This window comes from Neoarius graeffei, chromosome 1 (genome assembly GCF_027579695.1).
Source record: "Neoarius graeffei isolate fNeoGra1 chromosome 1, fNeoGra1.pri, whole genome shotgun sequence".
Lineage (NCBI taxonomy): Eukaryota > Metazoa > Chordata > Actinopteri > Siluriformes > Ariidae > Neoarius > Neoarius graeffei.
In genome coordinates, this window is record NC_083569.1 from 56,466,744 (window position 1) to 56,493,298 (window position 26,555).

The window sequence follows — 26,555 nt, forward strand, 5'->3', positions numbered from 1 at the left end:
CCTGTTTGCACCGTGGGTCAGAGAGGACTGAAATTTAATCTGTGCTGTATGTTGAGCATGTATCGCATATTTAACAATAAAGTTGACTTGAAATTCAGCAGAATATTTTCTTTCACAAATGAGCACTCTGCACTCACTAGCGCTCCTCGCGGCCAATGTGGGAAGTGCAGCAGGAATTTGGCGCTAAAGCTACAACATCCTTTCCCGGTCCAAGGCACAGAGCTGCCCTAACTTTACGCTCTTAATCCAATAAAGCGCTCTGCCGGCGAATAAACTCATACAACATCTTCAGCAATAGTAACTGTTGTCACTGGGCTGATTTATCCACCTCTGTTCATCTCTTCCTTTCGAATAATTCCCTCTATCTCATTCTCAGGAATAAGAATGATGAGGTAAGTGCTTCCGGTCGCCATCTTGTCGTTTAACAGTGCTGAGCACTGAGGGGTTTGTTTGGGATAATCGACTACGGTCGCTTTTCTTTTTTTTAAATTCTTAATATTTGTTGTACAAAATGTCTAAACGACATCGTTTGGATTTAGGTGACGATTATTCGTCGAGCAAAAAGAGATCCTCAGACGGGTAGGTTTAATGGCAGTATGATGAATTTGATGGTTTGTTGTCGGTTCCGCGGTGTCCGGCCCGCCGCTCAGGCTCTTTGTGTCGGGCTGCGGACAGCCAAGCTAGCTGTCAAGGAGTCCAAATAAACCGGAATCGGAGTAAACAGCTTTTTAAATAATTTCGAATATATTTTATCTGATTATCAAGTTTAAGACGATACTAGCCGGTTATTTAATTTTTGTATCATTGGCTTAATGCCGCCACAACACGTGGGTCTTTGCCCTGAGTGCTGTTAGCTCTTTAGCTCTGGTGATTAGCAAAGCGCCGCAATCCCAAATGGACGCCACCTTGAATGTGTAGTGCACTACATAGAGCGTAGAAGCCATTATTATGTCTTCGACGTAGTGCCTTTTATTTAGGGACTGATGGGGGCATTTGGGATTAAGCCCACACGTTGAGCGAGCTAGTTGTGCTAGCTGGGCTGCTACAACCAGCTTATTTTCATCCACCGAAACCAGTTTTAATTTTTTAACGCTTTCTTGTCAGCTTAAAAGCCAGTATAGGCATTTAATTTCAGTTTGTCAACATAATTCAGGCAACTGTTTACGGCTTAGTAATAAGACAGCTAGCTAAACGTGTTCATGTTTGCCGCCACTCGGTTCCTGAAAGACGGCCGGCTAGCTACATATTAACAATAGCACACTATTTTCAGCTAACCAACAAGAGTCCCTTTTGTTTTTGTTTGTTTCGAAAATATCAGCTACCACAAAAGCGTTATTTTCGCCCACGGAGTATGAATGTGCTAAAGGCTAAGTAGCTCGCTTGCTAGTAACTGCGGCAGTAGAGGAGACAGAGTCCATCATGGCGGACTGCTAGCAGCGCTAAGGCATCAGTCCAGAGCTGCACATGATTTCCTTTATTACTCATTTACACTTGGCAGTATTGTGTTCTTAGTGGTGAACGAGGAAAGGGAAAATCAAAACTGTGTGCTGATTCAGGTGCATCTATATCACTGCATGCTGTAGGAGTTTTGTTACTGACTGGAGCACGTTTGATCCTTTGAGCACTCGGTCAGCTCCTTCCTAGTGTCTGTCACCATTACAGCTCATTTTCCCTCCTCCATTCACAGCGTGTCTAATAAGGGTTGTTTTGCAATCAGGGAACGCAAGCTAAAATCACATTTAACCCTTATTATCTTCAATATCAAAAGGCTTGTCTAAATAAACTTGGTTGTTTATTGTAGCCCTGTGATAGCTCTATTTATCATGCAAAAAAAAAAATTGGTGATAACGTTATTTTTGGTGAATGTATGGCAATGTGTGTCATTTAGCAAAATTACTCGTGTCATTTAGAAAAAAGTGCTTTTTTTGACCACAGGTAGCTCCAAAAGGGATGCACTTAAATCATTCTTTATACCATAAAACAAATATTTGGTTCCATATCATTGGAAACATAGTTAAGTTTTCAGACTATTCTGATCAAATTAGTATCTCATCTCGTTATCTGTAGCCGCTTTATCCTTCTACAGGGTCGCAGGCAAGCTGGAGCCTCTCCCAGCTGACTACGGGCGAAAGGCGGGGTACACCCTGGACAAGTCGCCAGGTCATCACAGGGCTGACACATAGACACAGACAACCATTCACATTCACACCCACACCTACGGTCAATTTAGAGCCACCAGTTAACCTAACCTGCATGTCTTTGGACTGTGGGGGAAACCGGAGCACCCGGAGGAAACCCACGCGGACACGGGGAGAACATGCAAACTCCACACAGAAAGGCCCTCGCCGGCCCCGGGGCTCAAACCCAGGACCTTCTTGCTGTGAGGCGACAGCGCTAACCACTACACCACCGTGCCGCCCAAGTTAGTATGTAATTGTCAAAAAATGTCCTCTCCGAGACAGCTAATTTTTCAATATAAAATAACATATCTAAAATGATTATTTTCATCCTAAAATGTGGTCAAGATATTGGGACATAAATATTAGAGACAACTAACACAAAGCTTACAGCCTTGTATTTAAAAGCACTCTGGAAGTCGTGGATTCTGAATTGTCAAAAAAAAAAATGTCCTCTCTGAGAATCACTTCATTTGTTTCTCCCATCTTATAGCAGATTACACAAAACTACCATACACACATGTTAAGAAATTACCTGAAATCTGTTTTTTAACTCGTCCTTCACTTAAAAACTGCTACAAGAACCAGTTTGAATCAATTTGAATTTTGGACCCCTGTGACACAAACTTTGTGCCCTGATTGTAAAACAACCCATAAATTATCCCGGTATCAGCTTTAGGCTACGTTTACATTACGTCGAATCAGCGGATCATCAGATTAACGTTCTTAAAACGATTCGCGTTTACACTAAAACAGTTAGCCGTGCACACAGCAACACCAATACGCGGATACGCTCGGCTCCGCAGGCATCCTGCGCTCCAAATCACTCCGCCCTGAACAGCGAGTGCCCTCTGGAGGGTGTGCACTCCGGCCCTGCGCAGCTCACAGAGCGCGCGAGTGAAGTGAACAAGCCACGATTCGGGACTGAGCCGCTGTGTGTGTGATCCCAGCGCATATCACTTATTACTTGCAAGTGGAAGGATGGCAAGCCTAAAGACAATCATAACTACACAATGGGCAGTATCTGCATCAGTATTTGCAGTATTTTCATACTTTTATACTCTTTAATGAAAGGTGATACAAGGCGGAAGTCTGCGCCGTTTTTCAGCAGTCGCGTCACATGACCAACACCAGCGAATCAGGAAGGTGGATGTCACAGTGACGTTGTCCAATGAGACGCCAGCTAGAGCTCAGCACAGCGTATTCGCGTATTCTCAATGTTTACACAGCACCGGAGCTGATACGATCTAGATTGAATACGTGGACGCTGGTGGATTCCCGTTTCCCCGCTTTTTCAGGGGGGTTAATGTAAACGGACAGTGCATCCGCGAAGAAAACGAGACAGATACGGTCTAGTGTAAACGTAGCCATAGACACAGACAACCATTCACACTCTCATTCACACCTACGGTCAATTTAGAGTCACCAGTTAACCTAACCTGCATGTCTTTGGACTGTGGGGGAAACCAGAGCACCCGGAGGAAACCCACGGGGAGAACATGCAAACTCCACACAGAAGGGCCCTCGCCGGCCCCGGGGCTCGAACCCAGGACCTTCTTGCTGTGAGGCGACAGCGCTAACCACTACACCACCGTGCCGCCCAAATTAGTATGTAATTGTCAAAAAATGTCCTCTCGGAGACAGCTAATTTTTCAATATAAAATAACATATCTAAAATGATTATTTTCATCCTAAAATGTGGTCAAGATATTGGGACATAAATATTAGAGACAACTAACACAAAGCTTACAGCCTTATATTTAAAAGCACTATGGAAGTCGTGGATTCTGAATTGTCAAAAAAAAAAGTGCTCTCCGAGAATCACTTCATTGTTTCTCCCATCTTATAGCAGATTACACAAAACTACCATACACATGTCAAGAAATTACCTGAAATCTGTTCTTTAACTCGTTCTTCACTTAAAAACTGCTACAAGAACCAGTTTGAATCAATTTGAATTTTGGACCCCTGTGACAAACTTTGTACCCTGATTGTAAAACAGCCCATAAATTATCCTGGTATCAGCTTTAATCTCTGACTACAGAGCCAGTGACATTTCAGCAGTGAAATTGAGGGGTTAAAGGAGATAGCCAGAACCTTTATTTTTAAATAAATTTCTGAGTGGTTAGTATCTCCATCCTTGACTCTTGCATACTGCATAAATGGGAATTAAAAAGTGTGTAATATATAGGGGTTGTTTTACAATCAGGGTACAAAGTTTGTGTCACAGGGGTCCAAAATTCAAATTGATTCAAACTGGTTCTTGTAGCAGTTTTTAAGTGAAGGACGAGTTAAAAAACAGATTTCAGGTAGCTAATTTTTTTTTTTTTGTGATCAATTTTTTTATTGACCTCAATTATGGCATTCAACACATGCATATCTTTGCTTGTAGTACATTTGCATTTACAAGATCCTCAAGGACAGGTAGAGTATTGATGTCTTTTTGTATTAATTTTCTCCTTAATCACACACATATAGAACAGGATATGAACAAAACAAGGTTTCCCCTCCCCCCACCCCACGGTCTGCTGTAAAAAAAAAAAACACACACAAACCTAAAATAAAAAAAGTAAACCACACCTTGTCTAATCATCCTCTACAGAAGTATTATCTGGTTCCTTTTCAATAGAGTTCATCATATTAGAGATCTGTTCAGCCGCGTCTTTCCATAGGTTAATAGTTCTCCGTTTTGCCTTGTTTATCCTTGCTGTAGAAAGTTCAGGTAGAACAATGTCCAAGAAATAAGCCATCCATTTCTGCATGGACAGTGAATGTGGAGGCAACCATCTCTGCACTATCATTTTCTTGGCCGCTGTTGACTCAGTGAGCCAAATTTTTCTCGGTTTTTCAAACAGTTGAAGTTTAGAATCATCATTCAATAACCAGACAATGGGGTCAACAGGGATTGGGCAGTCTATTAAATCACCAGTAGTTGCTGCTATTTTGTGGCCAAAATTCCTGTACTACTTCACATTCCCAAACCATGTGTAGGAAGGTCCCAGTTTGCTCTGGTTTACAGAAAGTGCAGTCAGGATTTGGAATGGCCTTTGTAATGTACCTTTTCTGAGGAGTCCAGTATGTCCTATGACAAATGTTAAAGTGGATATGTTGGTGGCGGCAAGGTGGTGTAGTGGTTAGCGCTGTTGCCTCACAGCAAGAAGGTCCTGGGTTCGAGTCCCGTGGCCGGCGAGGGCCTTTCTGTGTGGAGTTTGCATGTTCTCCCCGTGTCTGCGTGGGTTTCCTCCGGGTGCTCCGGTTTCCCCCACAGTCCAAAGACATGCAGGTTAGGTTGACTGGTGACTCTAAATTGACCGTAGGTGTGAATGTGAGTGTGAATGGTTGTCTGTGTCAGCCCTGTGATGACCTGGCGACTTGTCCAGGGTGTACCCCGCCTTTCGCCCGTAGTCAGCTGGGATAGGCTCCAGCTTGCCTGCGACCCTGTAGAACAGGATAAAGCGGCTAGAGATAATGAGATGAGATATGTTGGTGATTTGGGTTTTTAGGGCAATGAAAAATGTTATCCCACACTGCTTTCCGGTCAACCATATCATTTGCAATATTCAAATCTCGTTCCCATATTTGAATTATTGGAAGTTTCCCTGTAGTTGCCTCCATCAATTTTTTTATAAACCATAGACGCCACTCTCCTCACAGGGAAGTCAAAAAAACATTTCCAAATGGGATGTGTATCAAGTGTGGTTCCCCACGATATATCCTGACTTTTCAGAGCTGATCGTAGGCATAAGTACATGTAAAAGGATGTTTAGATTTCAGGTAATTTTTTGACGTGTATGGTAGTTTTGTGTAACCTGCTATAAGATGGGAGAAACAATGAAGTGATTCTCGGAGAGGACTTTTTTTTTTTTTGACAATTCAGAATCCACGACTTCCATAGTGCTTTTAAATATAAGGCTGTAAGCTTTGTGTTAGTTGTCTCTAATATTTATGTCCCAATATCTTGACCACATTTTAGGATGAAAATAATCATTTTAGATATGTTATTTTATATTGAAAAATTAGCTGTCTCGGAGAGGACATTTTTTTTTGACACAGTTACATACTAATTTGATTAAAATAGTCTGAAAACTTGCTGGCATTCAACATTAAAACTTAACTATGTTTCCAATGATATGGAACCAAATATGTGTTTTATGGTATAAAGAATGATTTAAGTGCATCCCTTTTGGAGCTACCTGTGGTCAAAAAAGCACTTTTTCTAAATGACACGAGTAATTTTGCTAAATATGACACATATTGCCATACATTCACCAAAAATAACGTTATCACCAAATTTTTTTTTTTTTTTTGCATGGTAAATAGAGCTATCACAGGGCTACAATAAACAACCAAGTTTATTTAGTCAAGCCTTTTGATATTGAAGATAATAAGGGTTAAATGTGATTTTTAGCTTGCGTACCCTGATTGTGAAACAACCCATATGTTCCTGACAAAAGTCTTGTCGCTTGGGTACAAGTTGACCTTAAGTGCCCCTCAAATATATGTCTAATCAAATTTTTATTTTATTTTTTTTACAAGAAATGGCTAATTTCAATCCCAACAGCTTTTGAAATAATGTTTTGGTGCCAAATGAAACTGCTGAAAAGCATTCTAACGTTCACAGCTTGGTAAAGCCCACTGAGTCAGTTTTTGCAAAGACAAGTCTTGTCGCCTTGTCATATGATGCACCCAATCCTAGATTACAGCCTCACCTGTGATCAATAATTGATCAATCAATTAGTGGGTGTGTATAAAAAGAACCCCAGCACACCAGACCTTCACATCAACTGCAACTTGACCTCTGACAACATGCCTAAGATTCACCCTGAGACCAAAGCGTTGATTATCAAGAGGCTGAAGACCAGATCCACTGCTGAGGTGGCTGACACCTTCAGTGTGTCTCAGCGTCAAGTACAAAGAATAAGAAAAAGATTTGAAGAGACTGGAGATGTTTTTGACAAGCCCAGGTCCGGCAGACCCTGCAAGACAACTGCTCAGGAGGACCATTTGTTGGCTCGAAAATCCAAGGCCAGCCCCTTTTCCACTGCAGCAGGGCTCCACCAGGCCTGGTCACCTCAAGTCCCTGTGTCAACCAGAACAGTTTGTAGAATTCTGTCTCGAAATGGCCTCCATGGTGGAATCAGTGTCCAGAAACCAGCACTAAACAAAAGGCAGTTAAGAAAACATGTGGCATTTGCCAAGGCCCACAGCCTGCTAAAAGGATGGACGCTGGAAAAGTGGCAGAAGGTGGATTTCTCAGATGAATCTTTGGTTGAATTACATCACAGCCACCGCAAATATTGCAGGAGACCTACTGGAGCCCTGTCATGGTCTGGGGTTACATCCAGTATGGGGGTGTGCGAGAGATTTGCAGGGTGGATGGCAATATCAATAGCCTAAAATATCAAGAAGTATTAGCTACCTCTTACATTCCCAACCGTAAAAGGGGTCAAATTTTGCAGCAGGATGGTGCTCCATCGCATACTTCCATCTCTACATCAAAGTTCCTCAAGACGAAGATCAAGGTGCTCCAGGACTGGCCAGCCCAGTCACCAGACATGAACATCATTGAGCATGTCTGGGGTAGAATGAAAGGGGAAGCATGGAAGACGAAACCAAAGAATCTTGATGAACTCTGCGAGGCATTTAAGACTGCTTTCTTTGCTATTCCTGATGACTTCATCAATAAATTGTATGAATCATTGTCGAACCGCATGGATGCAGTCCTTCAAGCTCATGGAAGTCATACAAGATATTAAATATGGATCTCACAGCACCACTACTTTAATTCACTGATGTTATGCAACATATTTTTGTATTTGAAGTAAATTATTTGTTCAATTTTCACATTACTCTCTGTAGGCGACAAAACTTTCGTCTTGCCAAAATCTGACCTTTCTGTGTTCATTAAATGATCAATCTTTTCTTCAGTGAAGCAAATTTATTTTAGTATATTAAACATAATTTGGGAGGGTTTTAGCTTTCATATGAGCCATTTCTAAAGCCAATGGATTAATTAAAAGTCAGGTTATAAGCTGTTGTTTCTACAAAATGGATAAGTGACACGACTCTTGTTAGGGACTGTGTATACCCACACACACAGGTAGTCGTCGACTTGCGACTGATCGACTTTACGACCGTCTGGTTACGACTGGCTAGTGTTTCCTAGCTGAGCGTACGACGGTTTCTGCCCCAGCTCTTGGCATCGCCCAGCATCCAGCCTCTCGCCACGCACGCTGCTCAGTGTGAGCAGTATCCCGGTACAGTAAACTTCTCCCGTGTCCGTTTGAAGCAATAGACCCAAACATAGAACGATTTGCAAGGATTGAACGGATGGTACATGACGCGCTTCATCCATATCATGAAATTTATGAGGAGAAAAAGAAACAAACAATTCAGATGAGGCTTACCATGTTTATGAAACGAGCAAATCCTCTCGCCAGCCCGAGCGCTGCAACAGCTGATGTAGACGACCCACAGCCAAGCACCAGTCATGCCAGCGGTCACTAAGTTTTGTATTTTGCTATGTTTTACATTTGTATTTTGGAATGTTTCAACCTAAAATGTTTTCTGTTTTTCACACCTGTATTTTGTATCTTTTGTTTTGCACATATTAAAAGAATTGTACTGTACGCAGTGTAGTATGCAGTGTTTGACTTAAGCCAAGGTAATGAAATAAGAAAATGTTGATTAAAATAAGACTTTAAGATGATTACAATATCATTACACATCACAACATACTTTCGTTCATTTAACACAGGCCGACTTGCGACCAGATCGGTTTACGACCGGTCAGTCGTAACCAAACGCAGTCGTAAGTCGACGACTACCTGTGTGTGTGGGGTCCAAATCCTGTGCTCTGATTGGCTGGCGAGTGGGTCCGTATCCTACAGTACGGACCCCAGTTACGGACCTCTGGCGATTCGCTCGTTCACAACAACAACAAACATAGTAGCATTTTTGTCAACACTTTTTTTTTTAAATAACTTTTTTTATACGATTATCAAAAATCTTAAATTTTTGCCAGAATTTCTCAGGAGAATAGCATTAATTTTACAGCATGGATAGCAATACTGACAGTCTTCACAGTGAAAGCGAGTTTTGCTACCCTGAGAAAGAAGAAATAAAAGAAAACATTTCAGGAGAAAGCGAAAAACCTCTAACTTCCTAACGCTGAGCAAAAACATGTCTGAATCCTGAATGACTCCTATTTGTATAAATAGGGGACTACATAGGTGGCAAAATGTAGATTTTTTTTTTCCCCTGCCATGGAAGTGCACTTGTATACCGAGGAGGAAGCAATTTGCATTACAGCTGTGAATGAGGATTCAAAATAGCATTAATTTTACAGCATGGATAGCGAAAGCGAGTTTTACTACCTTGAGGAAGACAAAATAAAAGAGAACATTTCAGGAGAAAGCTAAAAACCTCTAACTTGCTAACAGTTTGATCTCATTAGTTAATGAGGCCCATTTTGGACCATGTTATCCTAATACATATTATTACGTTAGGTAAAAGCTTTAAACCAGTACAATCTCTTCTTCAAAGTTTCACCAAATGGCTTTATTTATGCAATATAAAGGTCATAATACTGTATAACTTTTGGTTGAGCAAAAACATGGCTGAATCCTGAATGACTCTTATTTGTATAAATAGGGGACTACATAGGTGACAAAATGTAGTGGGTTTTTTTTTCCTGCCATGGAAGTGCACTTGTATACTGAGGAAGACGTGCATTTGTATACCGAGGAGGAAGCAATTTGCATTACAGCCGTGAATGAGGATTCAAAATGGTGGCTCGGCTCGGTTTTTCCCTTTCGGGCGCTCTCGGTTTCTGTTAAAATTCGGTAAAGAAAAAAATTAATATGTTATTTACCAGCTTAAGATCGGTCCGTATGGTGAAATACCATGACCTCGGCCCAGAGGGCCTCGCTCAGTACTTTCAAGACCTCAGTCACGGTATTTCACCATACGGACCTCCCAGCTGGTTAAAAAAATTTATTTATTTTTTTGAGTTAAAATCAACCGCAAAGTTGGCATTCGAGCTGAGCTAGCCATGCCTGAGTGCATGATGTCACAGCGGTAACCGGTTTTAAAGTGCATATCACGGGTAAATTCAGGAGCAAGATCAATGTAATTCTCCTATTTTATATTAAATTTCGGTCAAATATCTGTCACATTTTGTGTAATTTTTTTTTTTTTAACCTTGCGCAATACCAGAAAAATTTAGTTGAAATCAAGCCATTTGAGGCGAATTGGTCCGCCTCTGAAAAAACTTGGCATTTGGATTTCTCGGCAAACATTGATTTTCGTGACGTCGCGTGCGGGACGCCTCCCTCTGAATCCTACGTCAGCGCTGGTTTGTTTTAGGGATTGACCGATATGTTTTGTTTGCTTGTTTTGTTTGTTTGTTTTTTCAGGGCCGATACCTATTATTATGGAATTGGGATGCCGATAACCGATATGTGCAACCGATAAATGTAAACATTATAATTCACATGAAATTAAACATAGCACACACTGACACAGACCTTCATATCCATGAAATGTATGTTTAATTGTAAAATTGAACATGAAATTTTGTGCAGGGAGATGCCAGCAGCATTTGTACAATAAAGTCAAATATTAGTTAGAATAAAATGAGAAATAAAATAATAAAATATTCACCAATAAAAAAAATAAATCACTCCCTACTATATTACAGCTCACCATTTTCAGTGGAAAATAAATGAAAATACACTCTGGATTCTTTTACACTAAGAACTAAGTAAGCCTTACCAACTTCAAGTAGTTTTTAAATAACAAATCAAGTGTAGGGAGCTGCCTGCAGCATTTTTTAAAAAGTAAAATCAAACATAAAGTAGGCGATCACTCCCTATTATGTAACAACTTAACAAGTAACCATCTACATTCTAATGCTTTTAATGCCCAAGCCTATATTCCCAATGTAGGAGGATTATATTGTAGTGAAGGAAGCACAGTTGCTCTGCATGTTAAAAGCTCTGGTTAAAAGGAGCGGCTGCTCCTTTAAGAGTCTGTTCAGAGAACGGAAGTCGGAGTGAAGGGGCGGCCGCGGCTCTGCTCCTTTAAGAGTATATCACTTTCCGAATCAGAAGCGCTAGCGAGGAGAATCACTTGCGCAAGAATTATAAATACTAGTGGAGTACATTACAGCGCAATGTGAAGTAGCATAAGAACATTTAAGTCAAGAGTTTAATTGATGTATTTCGTTCATTACCGTTTATCCAAGCAAGTGTACATCCACGACACAATTACTGAGCCCACAACAAGCGTCCTGACAAACTCCTTACAGTATTACATAGCTTACTAGCACCAGATCACACCTGGCTTGTTTAAATGTTCAGATAGCGCTTTATAAAGTTACCTAACATATACAAGTGCAATGCGCTTTTTGAGGCCGAGTCACGTCATGAAGTTTACTCATCACTATAACAAATAGCCAGTAGGCTTGCGCTAGCCTACAGAACACACACTACATTTTATTTCGTCTTCCCTTGACCACCTCTCTGTATGGCTGTCATTCTACTGTTCGAGTAGACAACGTTTCCAGACGGGGATTTAAAAATGACTGCAGCCTACGTTATGCTGGGGACTGCTTACTATGGACAACATTACATGTAGTTTCAGCGAGACTAGTTGGTTGTAGGCTAATTCAAGTGCTTCCTTCCGTAAGAAGTTTGCCTGGCTACACAGATGCAAATGGACAATTTTAACGAGTAGTAGATGAAGAATGTAAACATATAATGTTGTGCTTTTGCAGCTTGTGTGTTTGTGACTTATTGCGGCAAAAGCAGCGTGTCCTTACCTTGAAGTGGGATCTGCTTCTGCCCGAGTGCCCATAGGCCGCCTTGAAACAGTTCACAGCGTTTAGCTACGCGTGTTGACTGGCTGTATCCCTTGTGCCGTTTCTGCCCGAGTGCCCATACGGCCGCCTTGAAGCAGTTCACAGCGTTTAGCTACACGTGTCGATTGGCTATATCTCTTGTGCCAAACAAATCAGATGTTGTGGTGGGCGGGACCGTGTTCTTGAACTCAGAGAGGCGAGTGCAGGAAAGGACGTGCAGTGACAGTCGCGTTAGGAACGAAATGGCTGCAAAAAGGCATGTAATCGGCATATCGGTGGAAATTATGGCCGATACCGATAACCCTAAAAATGCAGAATATCGGCCAGGCCGATTATCGGTCGACCCCTAGTTTGTTTACGAGAAAACGACCTGGTGGTTTTCTGCAAGTTTTTTCAACGTTATCACGTAATTATTAAAATGGTTAACAGATGTATCGTAGGAGGGTGTAGCAGCACCAATCTTGATGGGATTAGTACTCATCGTTTCCCAAAAGACCGGACAATGAGAGAGAAATGGGAGCGCTTGGTCTACACAGGCTGTGCACTGAAACCGTGCAAAGCTCTCGCAGCCTGCTGGCGCTTCTGCAGGTGACGTCACGAATCTGGCTCCAGACTCCCTTGGGATTTTTCCAGACGCGTTTTATTTTATTTTTTTCCTGCTGTAGACAGATGGCCTTGTGCAAAATTACCCTTCTGGATGAGTGTGTAAAGGGACATACTTTCATATAAAACAAAATTGGTCCAGAATATGCACTTTAAGGCTGAGGCCTTTTACAGCTATAGACCAAAGTCATAATATAAAATGAGGTCCTACCTAATCGCAGAGCTTCCATTCAAATGAAAACAGACATGCAACAGGTGATGTACTTTGTGTTTGAATTTCAGTTTTATCATGAGAAGATAAATTTCTCCAAACTCGCATGTATAATATTATTCTTTTTAGTATAGGTAATCGTATGGGGCCGAGTAAAATTAAGGATTAATTTAATGAGTGATTTCGAAGTTTTGAAAATTTAAAAACTTTGAAATCACGAGTGAAATTGATCCTTAAGTTTATGAGGAACTATATGATTACTTGTTTTATAATATCTAGGGCCAAATTCATGTTTCGGAAGCCATTCAAGTGCACAACATTTTGTCATTCACGTTTTCTGAACCAAACAGGGCGCGAGACTATCTTGCACGTTTGAATCAGTTTCTAAAGCGTCTTTCATCATGACATGGAGACACAGCACAAGGATTCTGAGGTTTATCTTTTCTTCATCAAATATAGCGAAATGCGGCATTGGCGAGTCAGCCATTTTGTTGACACAATTTGCTAATTTTTGTAACTGTAACCAAGCAATGAACTAGCCAGTAGCATTTCAGAAATACAGCCCTGTGTTAAGGAAAAAAGCCCTCCTTGATTGACCAGTCCGAATTGAGTAAGTTGGCCCTATAGTTTATAATTACTAATAAACTACAGTGTGCTTTCAGGATTTATTGCAAAATGTTTTGAAAACAAAAGATACAAGATTCATGAAAACACTGACTGGATTCAGGTCAACTTGTCGGATCCTGCAGGATTTCGCAGTGATTTCAAAACCAACATCACTATTTAGAATTAAATTCTTACAACTCATTTCTATTAATTCATTTTTTACACATTTTCTTTCTCTTTCAGCTTGTCGCTTTTCTTGTGAAAGATTTCTTCGCCTTTCTCTCGCTCTTTCAAGTCGTCTTTCCTTTTCTTCCTGTCAGAACTCTTTCTCTTCCCGGTTTTGACTTCATTTTTCTCTCCTTGGTGAACTTGTTCTGACATCTTTTTAAAGTTTGTATTAAAGTTTGTAAAAATTATATTATTTTGTTGCGCTGTTTGAGTTTTTCTCCGTGGAAAAACCCGATAAATATGAAATTATCTGTAGACAAAAATAAGTCATGTAGGCGCACTCACGCTTCTAGTTCCCGCCAAACTCAAACAGCCAATAAAAATCACGAGGGGCACGGACAGATGTACGTACGTACATACGTGTACACACAGCTGGGATCCCTGTTTGTCCATGAAAAATCAACTCGATGGGTTACCATATTTTCTTAAGTATAGAGCTTCGCTATAAATAAAACTTTATGGTGAAAGTAAGAAATACTGTTACCGACTTGCTCAACTAAGACTGATTTGACTCCACTGATTGTGGGTTGACTCTCATTAAAACAGGATAGCATGGTTTCCCTAAAGCGTTTTAGCGTATCGGCCCCGATACGCTTGCTCTGCCTGCCGATACGCTTAGTCGCTTTAGTTAAAATCTGATACGTTAAATTTCCTACCCGCAAGTAACTAGATACATAGGAGGGCAAATAACAGATCCATTTACATATTGATTGATATTTGTGTTAAAGAAGCGGCCTTTTTTCCCCCAATGCTTGTGTTGATTCTGTCAAAGTAATATGTCCGCGTGGTATGATGTAAAGAAACTAATCTGTTGGCTATGTCAAGATCACGTGTTCAAACCGTCCAATAAAAACATCGAAAGAAAACGTCAGACATCCCGGAATTTTCCGATTCACTATAAGCCATCTCATTGGCTGCCGATGTTGTCCCCCACCAGACGGACAAAGCCGACTGATTTTAATAAGCTAGGAGAAGACTCGCTGGACAAATTAATCCACATCAGCATGGATGACAGCGAGATGGACGATGAGAGGGCTGCCCAACATTGGGCCGAGCAAAAGCCAACGAGAATGAATCTGCTTTAAAGGAGTAGAAAACTTAATTCATTAGTTTGGGTTTGCAGACAGATTATGTACTTATAAACACTCTCACCAAGTGAAGTTGTCCAAATGTGTCAAATACAGCATCATTTCAAATAATCATCATAAGCATTTTTGGCAGTGTGATGTCACTGGGATCCATTTAACAAAAGGCGGCTCCGGATTATTCTTTTGTTAAAGGCTCGCCGTGACCTCACACTGCCAAATACACTTATCATTATTATTCGCAATTATACTACATTTGACACTTATTAACAAATTCCCTTCATGAAATGTGTTTAAAAGTACATAATCTTTCTGCAAACTTAAACTGTAGAAATTAAGTTTTCCTTTAAATATGTTTTAATCTTAATCTAGTCCATTTAATAATGTGCCAAAATTTAAACTTTATAATATGCAGTTGCCTTACTTTTCTTTTCAGTGCATCTTAGTTCTACATATATTATGGTAATTGCATCCGAAACATTCTAAATCATTACAGTTATAGTAATACAGCAACTTATTTTAAGGTGGCAGGTCTTAGGTTCAGATCCCTTTGTGATCAACAGGAGGTCATGATGATCGATTCTCTTCACTGGATTGCATAAGCTGGAGCAAACCACTGTTCATATTTTCATGCACAATTTTGTCACAACACTACTTGATCATAGATAATTAAGGGATCCCCGTAGAGTTTCAATCCATCATATACCTCAGTAATCTAGAACAAAACAGTTTAATTTGCATGTTTAACTTTAAGGTGAGATTTCAAATGTGTATACATTAATACTATTTAGGTCAGAAATCATTGAAGCACTCTTAAAATCTATCCTATAATGCAGACCTGGGCATTTTACGGCCCGTGGGCCGCATCCGGCCCTTTGGTTCATTCTGACCGGCCCGCGTAAGGTTAATTAGAAATTACAAAATAAACGTATTTTCTAATTTCATCTCATGCATGGACTGAATGTGCATTGCTTTTATTTTGAAGTTGTGTTCAACAAAAACGCAATGCGCGCGACATGAACATGACATGAAATCCCACGAAACCTAATCCCGCGATAACTACTTCCGTAATTTGTCCAGACCAACCACAAACTTGTACATCATCCTTCAAACGGTCCAGCCAATCACGTAGTGTGACGTCACCAGCAGGCGCCGGAGCCCGAGCCGATCTGTAGATCTGATACCTACACCGAATCGACGTTGTTGCGAGCAGGTCACAAGAAGACTTTAGCCCCCAAAATGTCCGCAAAAAGAAGAAAGGTAGATGCCGAATGCAGGGCTTTCAACAAAACATGGACTGCTAAGTATTTATTTACTGAAGTCAGAGATAAAGCCGTGTGTTTGGTTTGCGGTGAGCGGATCGCTGTGTTCAAAGGCTGCAATTTGAGTCGGCATTACCAGACGAAGCACGCTGAGAAATACCGAAACTTGACTGATGCTGAAATAGCACGGACATCGGAAGCTTTGCTGGCTAAGCTAGAAAAGCAGCAAGGCTTTTTTACCAAGCGTCACACATCCAGGGATGCAGCAACCAAGACCAGCTTTGTGCTTTCCCACAAAATCGCTAAACACAGTAAGCCATTCTCGGAGGGGGAATTTGTGAACGAGTGCTTGGTGGACTTGGTGCTTGATATTTGGAGTAGAAAGACAATATTGTGATGTCTTTATTGTGTTTTGGGGTGAATGTGACTGGAAAAAAAAAGGTACAAACGTTCACATTTTGTTAACCATTGTTTTGGGAAATTTGACTGAATAAATGACATTTTTTGTAAGGCAACCTCGTTTTTTCCATACTCTTACCAGTCTTAGCAGCTTGTAAAAACAATGTTATTTATTGCTTTATATAAAGAAATACAATTAATATTATGCAGAATTTAGTTCAGCCTTTTGGTCCGGCCCACCACAAAATTTTCTGTTTCTCATGTGGCCCCATGGAAAAAATAATTGCCCACCCCTGCTATAATGTATCTAAAACCTCTGAGACCCTGAAGATGCACCTGAGAGCATCAATTTTCAAAAAATTTCCTGGGGGAGCATCCCCCCCCTCGCTTCGAGCCTTTGGCGCTTGCTTTCACACCATTGGCACTCAATTGTTTGTGTATTATCATGCCAGAATTTAGGGCTTTAATTTTTTTTCTGGGGAAAACACTGGGATAGGTGTTATAACTTATGCAACATACATGTACATGCATGCATGTACTTCACTGATAAAATGTAAAAGGCTCATTAAATAATTAGATGAACTGAGACGATCACATTCTGAAGCAAATTAATCTTATCGGTAACTTAAATACACAATACAAGTTACATGTATTAATCTAAATGCAGGTAAACAAAGTTGTTGTTTTTTTTTGTTTGGTTTTTTTTGTTTTAATATCCAAATGAGAGTCAGAGCTTACCCGTCTGTGTTCTCGCTTCTTGAAGGCTGGACTTATGGCCGACTGTTTTGAAACAATCTGACTTTCAGTTGTTTGTTCAGTTCTCCGTTCATTTGCTTCTTCCATGTAAGGGCGAGATGGCAGTGATAGCCAGTGAAGAAATCGTACGGCTGCTGCACTCATTCTCTCCATACTGTGTACTCCACCATTACTGCTTGGCTCAGACAATTACTAAAACCCAGGACGGAATGGGAGGTCACTGGTTTTAGCAACAACCGCGCAGGTCACTGCCCAAGCGATATGTCCCATCCTGTTCCATCCTGGGTTTTAGCAACAACCCTCGGCTCAAAAATACTTTTTTATTTTTCTTTAATTGTTGGGACTGCACCCTCTTTCAATACAGGCTTATAGCCAACGCTCCTCAACAGATCAGAGGTCTCGTATGAGTCTTCAGTAAAATGTGCAGAGGAGAGGCCACTTTGTAGGCACCCGATGTGCGCATGAACTTCTCGCAAAACGCATTCAAATCTTTGCAGTTTGAACGTTCTTGGGCCATGAATGCAACGTAAATCCACTTTATGTTGCTGGCAGGTGCAGCAACACATCTATGTGGCATGGCAATAAATTAGCTCAAAATGGAGGATCGGCGTTGCAGTCGGCTCTGTGTTTTAGTATAGCGGAAATGGCGATGAGACCAATAGACTTCCTGTTGTGACGTTAGGCAGCTGGGCCATAGAAGGTTCACGCTGCATGCTGCACGCTACACGCGTGTAAAGAAAAGTGGACAAACGTAGCATGACTTGCTCTGGGCCATAGAACGGCGTTCACGTTGCACGCTGCACACTTCACGCGTGAAGCGAGAAATGAACATGCACACTTTTTTCTAGGCGTGAAGATGGAAATTCCAGTCAATGCATGCGGTCACCGCCGCGCCAGCCAATCAGAACGGGTCTAGGGAGATAACTCTGTGCTTTCAGGGGAAAACTTCAGAAAAAATATAATTGAATGGTATAATTGAAAAATAGTTCTTCATCGGGATTGTCAAGCAGATTATAGAATGTTCGGTGAAATTCACCACGGGTTTCTCTCAGAAGGAAGTGTTCTCGGCTCCAAATTCTCTTCCTTTTTCTCTTCCTCTGTCTCAGTAAAAGCAGAATGAGGCAATCGTCGTCATCCGAAGAGTCCATATTGTTGGTTACTCGGTCAAAGTAGAACAGACGCAACACGTGAACATCCAAGCATGAAGTTTAATGGCCCAGGGTCCGGTTCTTCACGTGAACGTGTAGCGTGCAGCATGCAGCGTGCATCGTGAACCTTCTATGGCCCAGCTGCCTTACGGATGTCAAGGTCATTCACACAGACTGCTACCTATATAAATCACTTTAATTGTAAAAATTACTATATTAGATTTATTGTTAATGCTTAAAAATATTCCTGTGCCATTCTTGAGGTCTCAAGGCATTTATAAACAAAAGTGAGGCCATGGCTCTGCGTATATGCTTTAAGAATCCCAGAAGCACCTGATACAGTCGTGCCAGCATCACACGCAACACCATGCAACTATCATGTCAGTCTCATTGCTATGCTGAGAATGATCCACAGCCCAAACAGTGTCTGATCAGTGGCAGTCCACCGACACTGTGCACAGCAATAAAAAAGTGAATCAGTACAAAGTGCATCTAGGTTAAGGGATCACTATTACCCCAATCACGTTCACAATGAAAACTGTTTATTTCATGCTGTTGTGCTTTATGGGAATGGAAACAAAACTCTAAAGTTAAAACTTTAATCTATCCCCTGGCAATCTAGTAATATTAACAAATTTAACAATTTCCCAGCTTGGGATCAGTCATGTCTCTATCTGTCTATCCATCATTTTTTGCCATTGCTCCAGTGGGAATTGGAACCATGGGATTAACGTGTCTTGATCAGTCATGATGTTGCTGGTGGTGATGTAAATGATGATGCAGTGATATTGCTACTGGGACCTACATAATCCGAGTACTCCTACTGTGTCGCTGTAAAGAGACTATAAAATTAGAGCCAATAAAGAGCGAAAACATTTGGCAGATTTGGCTGGAAATTCAAATGAATTATCTGGTCTTGTTTGTTTTTACACATCTCACAATGGTTCATGTTCCATAGCATCCTGTTAAATAGGGTCAGGTGGGCAGGGCTTTCCCCAGGGGGAAAAAATATCAGAGAGGTGCTGTTGATGTGTCTTGTCCGGAGGGCCCTGAAGGCTACTGGGAGGGTCGGGGGGCATGCTCCCCTGCAGAACTTTTGAAGTTAGAAACTTCAAATCGTGCATTCTAGTGGCCTCTAGGGTTGATTTAGGCACAATTCAACATTTTATTAAATTTGTTGGTTTTTTACCTTGTCAAATATGCAAGGGGCAAATTTTAAAGGGCAAAATTAGATTTGAAAGGAAAACACTTCGTAGCACGCCTCTTCATTTTCCAGTTCCAGGATGCCAGGAACAGAATCAAGGTCAAGTCACACAACAGTGCCATCTAGTGACCAGCGCCGAGAGCATGGTTTTATGTATGGTTCCAAATGGCAGTCAGTGCATGCAGTGAAACCCTTTATTTTCACTTCTGGGTTGAGTACCAGGATAGTCTAGACCAGGACTATTTAATCAGTTTGTAATAAGGGTCAGTTCATGAAAAGTATTCCAAAGAAGGGTCCTGAGAGATACAGCTTGAAATATGAGTAATCACATGAACAGATAGTAAAGTACAACAATATAATAGGTGTGGTTTTTTTATATATATAATTTTATTTTTTTTAGTGCTGTCAAGCGATGAAAATATTTAATCGCGATTAATGTCGCGACTGTCATAGTTAACTCGCGATTAATCGCACATTTTTGTCACATGAAAAACCATTGTAATTCTCTTATCAGCATAAAGTGAATGGGCTTGCTCACCGTTCGAACTACGGGGGTACACGGGGGATCCGAGATCCCCTGAAACAGACATGAGATCCCTTGAAAACATGATTTGGGAAATGTTGGGGGGTCTCTAAAATATTGTCAAAATGATGTTTATTGACATAGCAATCGTGTGTAACGGGAGGCATTTGCATATCTGAAGTGAGCGCGCGATGGAGAGCTGCGCTCTGAGACAAGCGCAAGCACACACACACACACACACCCCCCAAAAAAAAGGGAAAATAAGGGACCCCCCCCCCCCCCCCCCCCCCCCCGAAAATATCGGCATAGTTCGAACACTGGTTGTACCAATTTTTTTTTTTTTTTTTAATTTTTATTGCAGAGCATAACACGTCTTGTCACAGCCACTGCAAAGTCGGGCTGGAGCCGCCGATGGGAAAACGAAACCTAAGCCGAGCACCGTGGCTCTTTGGGGGAGGGCAGAGGACTCTGGCTGTGCGGGGCGTGGCATCATGTCACAGAGTGTTAATCTCGCGATAAAAAAATTATCGCCGTTAAAATTGAGTCAAGTTAACGCGTTAACGCGACATTTTTGACAGCTCTAAAATATATATATATATATATATATATATATATATATATATATATATATATATATAAATTAATAAATTAATTTTGTAACTGCATAACATCAATGCATTGTTTGTTTTTAAGACAAAGGCTCAAGCCTTTCTACTTTCAGATGGTATGTTAAGAAATCAGTCCAGGCGAGACACATCACATTGAAAATCTCACTCATTTAACGAAGACTTAATTGCACGCAATTGTACCAACAAACCCCCCCCCCCAAAAAGGCAAGTGCGTAGTATAGAATGACCCAGAGGAAACTATTACTGCTTACAACAGTCCTGTCTTTGTCTCACAGAAATAAGCAAGATCTTACTGAATTCTGATCTGTTTCTCCTAAAATCCCTTCAGAAGCAAAAGAATGGCAGAAGAGCACTTATTTTTAAGATTTTAAGTTGAACTTAAATTGGCCTTATTTGGGCTTTGAAATTGGACTATTTCTTAGGAGTTTAAATTAAGAAGTAAAGTTATGAGACATTGGCCAGATCTTACTGAATTCTGACTTGTTTCTCCTCGAACCCCTTTAAGAGAGAGAGCGAGAGATTGAGCCCAATATAAGAGCTGATTTGTTTCTGAAAGACAAAGAGAAGACTGTTGTAAAAAGCGGTGTTTTTTCCTCTGGGGAACTGACAACACATCCGTGCAGTGTTTTATCAAAGCAAAGTAATTCTATTGAAATTGCGTCAGACATTTCACAAATCAGCCAACATTTGCCACCTAATGAGAGAAATGGCATTTGTTTGATTTAGCAAGAGCAGTTACGTCAGGTGGGTGTGTGGTCAGGGCAATGCACATACAGCGGGGCAGATTGTGGGCAGTGAGGGGTGCGTGATTATTAGTTTTAATGGCATTCATGTCTGAGAATGACGGTTTGCATGTGGAAGTACCGACAAACATTGTGAGGATAAAAAGAGCAAGACCCCTTGAATGAGGGAATTTCTCATGGCTGACGTCATGAATCCAAAACTTTTCAGAACCTGCCAGCTGTAATGACTGTCGCAGGTCACCTGCTGACTGAATGTCAATGAGTTCGAGTTGTAAAGACGCTTCATTTAATGACGTTACTAGCTCCTTTGCTTTGAATGCAAACTCTCCATCAACATTCACACAGAGAGGGTATTTCTCTGTCCATTCACTGTTGAATTGCCTGTTTTCTGTGTCAGCGTTTCACTTTTTTTAAAGGAGAAAGAGACATTTTGCCAAATTAATGTGCTCACGTGCTCGGAAGAACAGGACCATAGTTGTGTGAGCGGAGAGCAGCGCATGCATCTGGACGTGGGATTTATTTATTTATTCCCCCCCCCCCTTTATACTACTTAAGGGGCCAGTATAAATTGCTCCATGGGCTGGACCTGGCCCGAGGGCTGCCATTTGAATACCCTGGGTCAAGACCTCTTACAATATCTTCCTATTTCTATAGTTATTACTCATTTTCAGAGGGGAATAGGAGATGTTTAGGTGTGGAAAGTACTTTGCGGTTTGTTTGTTTTTGTGTGTGTGAGAGAGAGAAAGTGACAGCTGACGTCGGCGCGGCGCTGACCCGTGCTTTGGGGAAAGCCCTGGGTGGAACTACCCAACACCCATTACTTTACTGTTTTGGAAGATTGAGTAGGAATTAAAATGGACGTATCCTGTGGTGTTTTTATCTGATATGTTACTGGGCGGGCGGCACGGTGGTGTAGTGGTTAGCGCTGTCGCCTCACAGCAAGAAGGTCCTGGGTTCGAGCCCCGGGGCCGGTGAGGGCCTTTCTGTGTGGAGTTTGCATGTTCTCCCCGTGTCCGCGTGGGTTTCCTCCGGGTGCTCCGGTTTCCCCCACAGTCCAAAGACATGCAGGTTAGGTTAACTGGTGACTAGATTGACCGTAGGTGTGAATGTGAGTGTGAATGGTTGTCTGTGTCTATGTGTCAGCCCTGTGATGACCTGGCGACTTGTCCAGGGTGTACCCCGCCTTTCGCCCGTAGTCAGCTGGGATAGGCTCCAGCTTGCCTGCGACCCTGTAGAAGAATGAAGCGGCTAGAGATGATGAGATGAGATGTTACTGGGCTTTGTATGTGAAAAGGGGCTTGTGTGTACTAAGGACGCACACCAGAGGCAGTTGGCTTTCTATGCAGAATTGTGCGAGCGAAACATCATTTATATACAATATATTAGTGTACATCTCATTTTCAGGTTAATATACAGTAAATGCAATGTATAATGGAGAGCAAACTGCAAGTCTGTTTCAGCAGCACAGTTTTGTGTATTTTATATGACTCTTTTGAAATGATGCGGATTATTTAGTCATGTTTTCAGCAGCATTTACTGAATGCTGTTGGTTTACAGATGAAAAATTAAAAAAAAAAAACACGTTATTGTGACTGTGATGTAGCAATGAGGCACACAGAAGTCAGTAGGTCAAATTTAAGTTTGTTGCATATCATGTCTGATATGCAAGCCACTTCCATATTTGTTAATACACTAAGTAACTTTAAAAACGCACATTGATAAAACTTGCTGAATTCGTGCTGAGTTTATCTCAAGAAGAAAAGAAATGTATCACAATGGAAAAATAACTTCGTTCCGCCCGAATAAGTTCCAAATCTGTGCTCAAATCAGAATTTAAGGGAGTTGTACTCAATAACGTACAATATGACTCGGGTAGTCAATGACATGGACAGGCTTTAATTTTCAAACAAATTTTGCATACACTGTACACACACAATCTTGCCTATAAATACCCGGGGGAAATGATGGGAAAATTGTCATTATTGAAGGTGCCACGCCTAAGCCAAAATCGACGTGAACAGGCCATTGGGATGTTGCGTGCCGGAAGTACACAGACAGAGGTCGCCCGGCACTTCGGTGTTCATTTCCCGTTTGAGTCAGCGTTACAGACAGACAGGGAGCACCAGGGATCGTCCACGCCCTGGTCAGCCTCGAGTCACGACGCCAGTTCAGGATCAGCACATCAGGCTAGCTCACCTCCGTGACAGATTCCTGACACCCTCAGTCACTGCTGCTGAGACCCCTGGACGACACAGACCCAGAATCTCCAGCATGACGGTCCGAACATGGACCAACTGTCACTTTGAATTTTTTTATTGTGAATTAATTCTTGAGTTTGACAATAAATGTCCTTTATCGATGTTTCAAGATGTGTGTGCATTACATACAATATCATACATTTCAAATATATGCATGGATCTAAAGTGATATCGTGTTGAATTCCATTGTGCGTTTTTAAAGTTACTTAGTATAGGATCTGTTTGAATTTACTAATTTAATTTAAAATTTTCCTTCAATCCTCTACAGAAAAGACCGTGACAGAGATCGAGATGAAAGGTCGAAGGACCGGGACCGCGATCGGGATCGTGACAGAGATCGGGACAGGGACAGGGAGCGGGACAGAGACAGGGAGCGAGACAGGGACAGCAAAGTTCCCAACTCAGCCCTGAACATGAGTGCAGCATCTGGAGGAGGGATGCTTCCTCTGAAACAGACAGCCATCCATCAGCAGATCAACCCCTTCACCAACCTACCCCACACGCCACGCTACTACGAAATCCTCAAGAAGCGTCTGCAGCTTCCTGTCTGGGAGTACAAAGAGCGCTTCCATGAGATCCTTACACGCCATCAAAGCTTTGTGTTGGTGGGAGAGACCGGCTCCGGCAAGACCACGCAGGTTTGTTACACTGCAGGGATGCAAATATAGATGGCTGTCAAAGGAGCCATAAGACTTGGCTTTAAATCACTGCTTCAGTCGAGACTACATACAGTCATGTCTGTCAGGTAGCTCATATCACCTCTGTTGGGTTTTAGGGCTTTGTTTATAATAATGCAAAGTTCTACTTAATAGCTTAATCATTAACCAAACAATTGTGATAAACTTCCTATAGAAGTTAAATGTTGATGTATATTTTTTTCATTATAGGAACTTTTTCCAATAATGCCATCAGACATTTTAAAATTTCTCATTTAAAAAAAAAAAATTAGGTACCAGTAATTTCCATTAAACTCATATTTAACAGTTATTCCACGAAACTGAGTCGTACACGAGCTGATAGCCGATGAAGTGCAAAGCACCGAGTTGGCTATAAGCCATGTATGATGATGGAGTGAAATAACGGTTTTATTCGATCCACATTCACTGGATTTTAAGAAACTGAGCATTCTTATTTTTTGCAAATTCAATAAATAAAAAAATTTACGCAAAACGTCTGACAAAATTTCCGCTTAGAATGTAAACAAACCGGCGAAACGACTAGCAATTTGTGAAAAATGCAATAATTCTTGAAAAATTATTTTTTAAAGATTTTTTTTTGGAGGGGCTTTCTTTCACCTTTATTGGATAGGACAGTGTAGAGACAGGAAATGAGCGGGAGAGAGAGACGGGGAGGGATCGGGAAATGATCTCAGGTTGGAATCGAACCCTGGTACCCGGATTTATAGTATGGCGCCTTATCCACCTGAGCCAAGATGCCCCCAATTCTTGAAAAATTAAAGATGCGTTCTTGCCATCAAATACTCTCATGCCATATTTTCTTGCTGTTTTTGTTTTTTGGGGTGTGGGGGAGGTGTTTTTGAGTAGGGTTTTTTTTTTTTTAAATTTCATCCTTGGTTGGTTCAGCAGCATGCTCTGCCATTTTCGTTTTTCTCTACTCATGGTATAAGAGCTGATGGCTACTCTACTACTAGGCTAATCAAAGTGCGCGATTGCTCGTATCCAGTGAATGTGGATAATATAAATACAGATATTCCAGTATCTCAAGCTCAGTCTTTAATCTAAGTGTAAAACAGGTACTGATGGGTTATCTTAAAGCAAGGAAATAACATAATTGTTCACATCTATCACGGAAAAGTTCCGCTAATTGGTATGAAATGTTTTGTATCTGATTGACGTGTGGTTTCTGAGAAGAGATGCTCAAAACTCATCGAGTTCGTTTTGAAAAGGGTCAGGCTTAAATATGCAAAATGTGTATTCCAGTCTCGTGACGTTGCTTGTGCTGTCAGAGCAGAGCCAGCGCATTCATTAATTCGTTTATTCATCTTCAGTAATCGCTTCTCAGGATAGTAGTGGATCTGGCGATTTTCCCAGGACACTCACTTGGACCTTTAGAATAGCCTGTTGACGTACCAGGAGAGAGGAGCTATGAAGCAGCAGCACGCTGTGATTTCACTGGGCTGTTCTGCCCTAATACACATCAGCCACTCTGCCTACGCTTGAACCAAGATTCTGTGTGGTAGAACTTGAACAGGTTGATATTATTAAATATAACTATATACAACTGTTTGGGTTGACTGATTTGATTGGACAAGTAGTGTTCTAAGACTGCTGATCCTGCGTATAAAGCACTGGTATATTTCACTGTTTATCACTTTGCTTGTCTGATGCCACATAAAATTCCAGTTCTAGCGATAGTTTGTTCCTTTGATGGCGGTACGACACTTGCTATGGGCTGTCAGTTCGTCAGAACTATATTTTGTTTAAAATGTCAACTACACAGTATTACTGTCTTGTTTATAGAACTGTTTTATAAATGCAGTATCGCACTGTCGTGTTGTTGGATGGATCACCTGTGGCTTTGTGCGATATTTAAATAATATTGGCTGGCTTTGAGTGGTCTATCAGATATATTCCATTCAGCTAGAGTGACACTGAAGGAGTCGAAGATGAGTTCAATATGATGCTAGCTGAATGGACTATATCTGATAGACCACTCAAAGCCATTATCATCATTATACATGCACATTAGATGGGATGATTATAGATTTTACAAAAAGTTAAGAACGGGGGGGTAGCTTACCAATATTGATTGCTGATTCTGATCAAATGTAATTCAATGTTCTGTCAATCCATTGTCCAAAGTTCTAACAGTAAAAATGGTACAAGTTCAAAAAGCCTAAA

At 41.2% G+C, this 26,555-nt stretch overlaps 1 protein-coding gene across 2 annotated transcripts in view; it reads left to right on the top strand.

Moving 5' to 3' along the window:
* The first annotated feature begins 177 nt into the window (after positions 1 to 177).
* Positions 178 to 26,555, top strand: part of dhx15 (DEAH (Asp-Glu-Ala-His) box helicase 15) — an 80,070-nt gene continuing 53,692 nt past the window's right edge. Inside the window, exons 1-2 of one of the 2 annotated variants that reach the window (XM_060935315.1) lie at positions 178 to 392; positions 23,963 to 24,332. In XM_060935315.1, the coding sequence (XP_060791298.1) occupies positions 385 to 392; positions 23,963 to 24,332 (378 nt within the window). In that variant the 5' untranslated portion in view covers positions 178 to 384. Of the gene's footprint in view, positions 393 to 448; positions 580 to 23,962; positions 24,333 to 26,555 lie in introns of those variants that run through there. The other variant, XM_060935306.1, reaches the window with a different exon arrangement.